Below are 8,375 nucleotides of genomic sequence, written 5' to 3' on the forward strand. Positions count from 1 at the left end.
AGTATTAATGTGCTGGAAATTAAATGATTGAATCAAATGGGGTTTTTTTTTGTAGTGTGAGTTCTCTCTATAAACACGATAGCATTAAAATGGGGCTGACGTCCACCTTGGTCATGTTGGCGCAGAGTCATTTTAATATGGCTTTGTTATGTACATTACAATAACAGGTTATAATTGTTTCTGAATAACTGTTATTGTTTGAAAAATAAAATAAACAAACTTTCACTTGAAATTCATCACTAAACAATGAAATGAATGATACACATGTACTATATCCGTATAAAGCAAACAGTTACAGTCAAAATTATATCAAGTACATTAAAATGGTTAACAACAGGACAAATGAGAAAATCCTGCACTTTGCACTTGTTTTTACACTTGTATCTACAATGTTATTAAAGTATGTTTAAAAAGAACAAGAAACAAAAACAATGTTTATTTTAAAGTAAATACTGACCAGAAAGTGAGCTGCTTTGGTATGGAAAGCCAGGAGTGACATAATGAATTAATGAAATACAATACAATATAAATATAACCTCAATAAATGAAGTCAGTGTTCAGCAGGGGTTATGGCAGAGGTGTACCGGGACCTGCACTTTGTCGGCGGTAATAACAGCTTGAGCGCTTGCGATGCGAGCGGGTCTATCCCACGCTTTGCTGTGAGAGTGGGCTGGGCAGACATCTCCGAAATCATCGAAGCACTTTTGCAAAGAGACTCTATCTTGACAAACCGACCAGATATCAGAAGATTAAACCAACACATTCTCGGCTAAAAAATATTAAAACTGTATCTGGTGACACACAAACAGGGTTTTTCAAAGTACAGTTCTGTTAGTTTCCACATGCCGGTTGTTGGTGTGCAGAAACTAAAAACAATGGTCACCAGGCCAAAGCAATGGTTTTGACTCGATCAGCGTTAACCCCGCCCCCTGAGTTTGATAGGTGAGCTTGACAGATAAAATTATTTAATGGTGAGAGCTGAAGGAGTCAACTGTGCCAAAATGAATTAATTAAATACACTATTAAAGAATTAATTTCATTTCATTTTGCAACATGCTGTAAACTGAGTCAATCTGTTTGGAGGTCTGTGCCTTCCCCATGGTGGCACTCTCTGAAACACTTTGTGTGTTGTTGCCAGAGCAGGCCATCACTTCTGGACAGTTGTAGATGGTATCTGCTTTGTGGCTTTCCATGGAGATCATTTCCTCTCTTGGGCTGCTGGTCTGTATGGACTGAAAGATGTCCATGTTCTCATAAACAGGGCCAGGATCATTGGAAGACGAGACTCTAGACTGAGATAATGGCAGTGTTCTTATGGCCTTAACATAAGATGCTTGTGCATAAAAATAATGAAGTAAAAATATGTATTCATTCATATTATCACACCATGTACCAGAAGTAACCTTCCTAATTCTAGGAATGAGAAGGTTATATGATAAATATCTGTTACCAAATACATCTTACCTGGTAGGATTTGTATTTTGTTTTAACGAAAAAGAAAGAGAAGACTCCAAGAATAATTAATACAGAAACAGGAATAAGTCTTCCTTTTACTATGAGTTGTTGTGATTTCTCTTCATCTTTATTAGATTTGAAACCTGCAGATATGAAAACATAGTTTCAATTAGTATTTTTTTTTTCTTTTCAGACGTAAAAATAAAATTACTTTTATGATAACAAACGAAAATCGAATTATTTAAATTACAGGGAAAGATAGAAGAAAATATTCAGTTTATTTGTCAAAAATAAAATCAATAGCCTGTTATTTAAATGTAATAGTTAATACTCACACATTAAGTTTTCAGAAGCTTTATTTGTGCTAACATGGTTGTTGCCTCTGCAGACCACAGCTCTGTTCTCAGTGAAGATGGTGATGTTGACCTCACTGAATGATTTCTGAGATGTTCTGCAGCCGTCTTTATCACAAACAGACCAAAGCCAATAATCCTGGATGGAGCAGTTTACTGTGATACTGCAGAGTCCAGCAGACTGGTTGGAGCCAAGCTTTGACATTATAATGACAGGTCTGGGAACCACATCTGTGACATGGAGCCAAACAGATAAATTAATGATTTAATGCAAAAAGAGAACTAACAATGAACTAGGTGATTATAAAATTGTAGGATATATGATGTTGTGGTTAAAGACAACAACCCTTCAGCCAAGGAAATGTTAAAGCTGACTGTAAGGTAAATGCTACTAAATCCAGAAAAATATAATATGTAAAATAGATTCATGCACAGGCTAAAGACAAAGTTCTTCTTATATCTTACCTTGAACAATGACTTGATGTTTCTCTGACATTGAAATAAAGTTTTGGCTGTATGAGACTTCATATATGCCAGTGTCTGTATCAGCCAGGTTATTAATACACAGGGAGAGGTTTCCAGCACTATAAGTCACTCTGTGTTTGTATATTGGGTTGATTTCTGTATCATCAGCAATAAATATTGTGTTAAATTTCCATTCACCACGTTTATATGGTGGCGGTTTCCTGACATTCAGACACACTGAGCTGTTTTTCAGCTGATAATATGTCGCTGTTGGGTCCTCTGCCATGAGACCTTAAAAACACATTAAAACACATTATTCCACCTTAAAATCCCAACATGCACACAATACATATATTGAAGCAGGTGTACGATAAAGAAAATCACTTTGTAATATTTTGTTTTGCCACATTAGGTTGAGAATAATTATTTTTATTACATCATCAACCCCCCCCCCCCTCCCCCAAACATTTGATTTCACTTATTAAACTTTAAACTTTGCTTTAATCATCACAGTGACAGTTATTTTCCTGATGAAATCTCTGATACGTATCTTAAAAAAATAGATTCAAATAAATAATAAATAGATTAAGGTTGAAGTTAGATATGCTAATAAAAAGGTATTATATTCACTTTACCTGTGACAATCCAAAAACTCAGAAGCACAATCATTTTTAATCCCTCAGAGTTTTGAATGGAAGAAAAGTGGAATTCCTCAACAGGAAATCTGCTGTGCCTGGTTTCTCTGGTGTAGGCAGCTGGTTATTTCTGTTCATTCATGATGTTATGATTCAAATACAAAAGGTGGAGAGGATATTAGGGTAGACCTTTGTGTGTGTGATTGAATGTTAGCATGCTATGTGTAGCACGGAAACATTAAGACTGTTCATTTGATTAGAGCAGTAAATAGTTTCCACACTGAGGGAGCATTTAGGATGAAGAGTGGAAAGGAAGACGCAGATGACATATCTGTGACATGAAAAAATAAAGGACAGGGAATAACTATGGGGAAGACTTGCTGAAGCGAAGTTGAGAAGAGAGGTACAGCTGTATGGTTTGCAGACAGATGGCACTTACAAAAAGACAGGAGGTGGAGCTGAAGATTTTCATTGGGAGTGAGCAGAATGGACAGGATTAGAAATAAGTGCATCAGAGGGACGGCTCAGGTTGAGCTGTTTGGAAACAAAGTCAGAGAGACAAGGCTGAGATGGTTTGGACATGTGCAGAGGAGGAATAGTCGATATACTAAACAAAGGATGTTGAAGATGGAGCTGTTAGGCAGGAGGAAGAAAAGGACCACAGAGAAGATTCATGGATGTAGTGAAGAAGCACATACAGAGGGTTGGTGGGACAGAAGAGGATGATAGGGATGAAGATGGATGGAGTCAGATGATCCTGTATTCACCAGATGTTTGAAGGTTGTTTGTGTTGGGTGGTGCCCGTTTGTATTTCAAACCCCTTGCCTTCACCTCCCTGTATCTCATATCTTAGAGAGGATTGTCTCACCAGTGGATATCTGAGGCCAGTTAGTAAGAAGATTCACCACGATTCTGTTGGAAACAATTTAGAACAATTTAGGACACACAAAGAAAAAATTAAAACTAAACAGAAAATGATAAACATTTATGGGTGACATTTATGATAAATATGTGAATGCATGTTGTTTTATTCTGCATCAATCTTTAAAAAAACCCTCAAATATTATTTCAGGATTTATTTAGTGCACAGAGCTCAACTGTTTGACACAAGTACTTACCATTTTATATTGAAAATACTTGATTCCCTGCAGATGGATTGCATATAGTTTTAGTTGTAGTTTTGTATTCTTTGTTACCTCAGTGTTTCCTGCTCATGTGTCAGTTTCCCTTTGTTAACTTCATTGTTGTGGGTGTTTAACTGTTTAGTTTTTAATTCTCATTTCCTGTTTTATTTTGGTAGTCAGTTTCTTGTGTCTGTATTGAGTTTTACTTCTCTTGCATCATAAGTGTATGACTGCTTTGTGTGTTTGTTTCTAAATGTAAAATTTTCACTGAAAAATCTAAAATTTTCAGAGACAAAGGTTCGAAGGGTTAAGAATCTAGCTGGCAAACACTCAGAGTGTCGCACACTTGCAATGTTCAGATGTGAGGGAACAACAGGCAGAGTCCAGAATAAGTGTCATTCTTTGATTTCAATGAGAACGGCAGCTGGGCGAGAGAGTGTGGTGGGGTGGTGTTGGTTCTGCAGACAAGCATTATACAAATCAATTAGGATCACATAATCATTACAACAGGTGTTTCATTTTTAACTAATAAGTGACATTATACTTCAGCCTGGTTCATTAACTTAAAGCAGACATTTCATCACACACCGAAGAACTTCACTGAAGGCACTTTACATCGTTTACATTTACACAGAGCACAGAATCAACACCGATAACACGACTCTCTGCTAGAAGGAATTAGCAACAAATCTGTTTGCTAGCGACTGCCACTTGTACATAACGTCACTTAAACAGAAGCAGAAATGCTGTGATCAAATACACTCATACTGAACACCAACTAACTGAGTGAGTAACATGATAGTCTATGACGCACACATGTTGTTGGCCCTGTGTCTCTTAAAGTGCGGACATGCCCCCGATAGGTCATCAGGGGCAGAATCCATACACAACCTAACCCTTTTGTACACAAAGTCCAAACACGCAAATGTTAAAATGATCTTCATTATGGAGGAAGATGATCACATCATTCACATGCAAAATAATTTTCTACAACTTTTGAGAGTCTGAGCTAGTCCAGATTAATGTTCACCTGAATGATGACTTGATCTTTTGCTTTTATTGATTGTCTTTTGTATAGCAGTACAAATCCCCCACAGTCAGAATCTGTCTGATTCACCTGCTGCTGTGGTATAGAAAGTCAGCAGAGTACTACACTTCACAGATCAGGTCCAGTAAGTTGTGAGGTGGGGTGTACATGGATCAGACTTGTTGTCCAGCACATCCCACAGGTGTTCGATTGGAATGACATCTGAGGAATTTGGAGACCAAGTCAACACCTCAAACTCATTGTTGTGCTCCTCAGACCGTTCCTAGATCATTTTTGCTTTGTGGCAGGACAGATTGTGCTGCTGAAAGAGGCCACAGCCATCAGGGTTTGATCAGGTAGGTGGTAAAAGTAACATTCACGTCCATGGATGGCAGAATCGAAGGTCTCCCAGGAGAAAATTGCCCAAAGCATCACACTGCCTCTGCCGGCTTGCTTTCTGTCCATAGTGGATCCTGGTTCCTGGTGTTTCCCAGGTAATCAACGCACAAGCACCTGGCTATCCACATAATGTAAAAGAAAATGTGATTTATCAAACTGAACCACTTTCATTCATTACTCTGTGCTCCAGTTCTGATGCTCACAGGAGCGTTGGTGGTGGTTTCTGTAGTGAGCAGAGGTCAGCATGGGAACCCTGACCAGTCTGCAGCTAAGCAGTCCCATACTCAACAAACTGTGATGCTCTGTGTATTCTGACACATTTCTATCAGAACCAGCATGAACTTTTTCAATAACTTGAGCTACAGAAACTTGTCTGTTGGATTAGACCAGCCAGGCCAGCCTTCACTCCAATTGTGCATCAGTGAGCCTTGGCGGTCCATGACCCTGTCACTGCTTCCCCACTGTTCCTTCTGCAGACCAATTTTGATCGACACTGACCACTGCAGACTGAGAACACCCCACAAGAGCTGTAATTTTAGAGATGCTATGACCCAGTCATCTAGCCATCAAAGTTTTGGACTTCACAAACCTAACTTTGAGAATAAAATGTTCACTTTTCTCCAATATAGCCCACTCACTAACAGGTGCCATGATAAAGAAATATTCAGTGTTATTGAATTTACCTGAGAATATTTATAATGTTATGCCTGATTGATGTATAATCCTGCATATATGCCAACAGCAAAATTCTGTGAGATAACCTCTTAAGCCCCAAGCCTAACTGATCTCCTGCCTTTTGCCTTTTGTGTTTTATAATTCCAAGATGTTATCCAAAAAAATCCCACTATATAATCCAGCATATATGCCAACAGCAAAATTCAGTGAGATAATCTGCACTACACACACTGCTGATATTTTCAGATCAGATAAACATGAAAAGAAAAGCTACATGTATGAAGCCACAGCTCTTCAGTAAATATACAGTTCATATCGTGGGTGTGTGTTTGAGTGCTCACACACTTAACATGGTTATATTAACATTTCAACCAATAATCTCAATGAAATGTTTGGTTTATGATACAAAATACAACACAGAGGACGTCATTTAGAGCAACAGAGGAGAAGCTAAATATAAATAAATGGAAGAAAAAACAGTTTCTCACCTTCAGTGTTTCCATGGTTGACTGTACTGAGCACTAAAATAGTGAATGAAACATCATCAGACATTATACAACTGACTAAATCACAACAAATATATAAACTTTGGCTTTTTAAAGGTAAATCTTCCGATTGCACAGTTATTGCTTATCATCGAATGTATGTGTTACTATTAGCTGTCAAACAGACTGGAGACATGAAAAAGAACTTTAAAAAACACAAAAACCTAAACATATTAATAAATTATGAACGGTGACTGTAATGTATGCAAACAGCAGCAGTGTATCTAAGTTTAAACAGTCACTGTTATGCTTTGTTGAATAGTCGTGTGCGATACTGCTTATTTTGGTATCGATCCAAACCAAGTAAATACGGGCCAGTATCGCTGATACCCATCTCAGTCTCAATCACTCTAAATCTTCATGACCTTAAGTGCTTTTTGTGATGTTTCCTTTTTTATTATTAAATAGTTAAAACCCAAGACATAATTAGGACAACGTTTATAACTAAATAGAAAATGCTTTATTATTGCGGCGGGGCGTGGTCTGCGATGCTGCTGCAGGTCAGATGAACTCACCTGCCCGACATCTACACTCACGCCTCACCGGCTTAAAACCTGTGCTCTGCTTGTGTTGTTGTTGGTGGTGGTGATATGTACCACTGACAGCGGGAGAGCTGCAATCATTGAATTTACAGCAGCCGTGTGATTATTGTAAGAATAAATGATGCTGCGAAACATTAAAATGTCATAGGGTCAGCCATGGTGGTTTACAGTGGGTCTGAAACCCAGGAAGGAGTGTGCGGTTGACCGAGGACTGGGCCAGCAGAGGGAGGAGCTGGCGCAAATGGTGGCCAAGCTGGTGGCCATGCTGCAGGATCAGACTGAGCGCCACCTGCAGAGGATGAAGAATCTGGCGGCTCTGATCCGGTCCTGCTCGACATCGCTGCCCCTGCCCACAACCCTCGACTGCGCGGCGCCCGTGCCGCCCGCCAGGGTGGAACTAGTCAGTATGCAGCCTGCCGCCGCACCCATCCCCACTTCTCGAGTGACAGTCGCTGGGGCCCAGCAGGTGCCTGCACCCGTCCCAGTGTTCTGACAAGAAGGTCCTACTTTGTGAAAACATCCTACGGTAGCGTAAAATCGATATTTGGATCTATCCGCCCACCACTAGTGTTGAAGCTGTCATGTAAACAGGTTAAGTGAGAAACATTTTCCTTCATCACTGCCATTCAAACAGTAAAGGTGTGTATTGTACTCACAGATTAACCCCAGCAAACAGAGCAAAGAGTGCCCCATCCTCACGTCCAGCCCTGCACGCTGATCTGCATCTAATCTCAAAGTGTTTGACTTTGCAATAAATGCAGAACAAAGAGAAGCTGCACTTAATGTAGATAAGACCAGAGTTTATATTCAGCTCATCCTTCTATCACCTCTCTGTGCTTCCTTCGTTTTACACCAACCTCAAACAGCTCCTGTAGCTTTGACCACAGCAGTCATGTGACGTGTTCTTTCTCTCTAATATACAAATATACTTTGCAGGTCATAGTTTTGTCTTTGTTGTCGTGTCCTGTGGATCCTGCTGAAGTTTTCTTCTTCTGCAGACTGAGAGTCATCTTCTGAGGCAGTGTTTTGAAATATTCATTAATATTCATGGTGATACAGATGTCATCTCACCCTCCTTTGTCACACTCCTACTTATACACTTCAATATACTTTTAGTTGATCACAGGTAAGGGTCAGAGATAACTCAGTAGGAAG

The 8,375-nt window shown here is 39.3% G+C and overlaps 1 protein-coding gene across 8 annotated transcripts; it reads right to left on the bottom strand.

The window, feature by feature from the left end:
• Positions 1–873: 873 nt before the first annotated feature.
• LOC120741982 (T-lymphocyte surface antigen Ly-9-like) lies at positions 874–8,033 on the bottom strand. Of its 8 annotated transcripts, XM_040045120.1 has the most exons (8): positions 7,877–8,033; positions 6,622–6,654; positions 3,676–3,820; positions 2,909–3,028; positions 2,274–2,564; positions 1,791–2,039; positions 1,465–1,598; positions 874–1,292 (listed from the first exon to the last, which is right to left on the bottom strand). In XM_040045120.1, the coding sequence occupies exons 3-8, from the start codon at positions 3,752–3,754 to the stop codon at positions 1,023–1,025; spliced, it is 1,143 nt and encodes a 380-aa protein (XP_039901054.1). In that variant the 5' UTR covers positions 3,755–3,820; positions 6,622–6,654; positions 7,877–8,033; the 3' UTR covers positions 874–1,022. The 8 variants fall into 8 exon arrangements, with proteins under 8 accessions (XP_039901054.1, XP_039901055.1, XP_039901057.1 ...); XM_040045121.1 differs by having other exon boundaries at positions 6,622–8,033; XM_040045123.1 differs by lacking the exons at positions 6,622–6,654; positions 7,877–8,033 and adding an exon at positions 4,027–4,334.
• Positions 8,034–8,375: the final 342 nt, after the last annotated feature.

The sequence above is a fragment of the Simochromis diagramma genome, unplaced genomic scaffold (assembly GCF_900408965.1).
Source record: "Simochromis diagramma unplaced genomic scaffold, fSimDia1.1 OVJJ01000590.1, whole genome shotgun sequence".
Classification (NCBI taxonomy): Eukaryota; Metazoa; Chordata; class Actinopteri; order Cichliformes; family Cichlidae; genus Simochromis; species Simochromis diagramma.

Coding starts and splice junctions, on each gene's coding strand:
- LOC120741982 (XM_040045120.1), bottom strand. CDS start 3,754: ATGAGATACAGGGAGGTGAAGGCAAGGGGTTTGAAATACAAACGGGCA. Junction 3,029..3,675: donor AAACAACCTTCAAACATCTG/GTGAATACAGGA, acceptor AGAAATAACCAG/CTGCCTACACCAGAGAAACC. Junction 2,565..2,908: donor GAGTTTTTGGATTGTCACAG/GTAAAGTGAATA, acceptor TGTGTTTTTAAG/GTCTCATGGCAGAGGACCCA.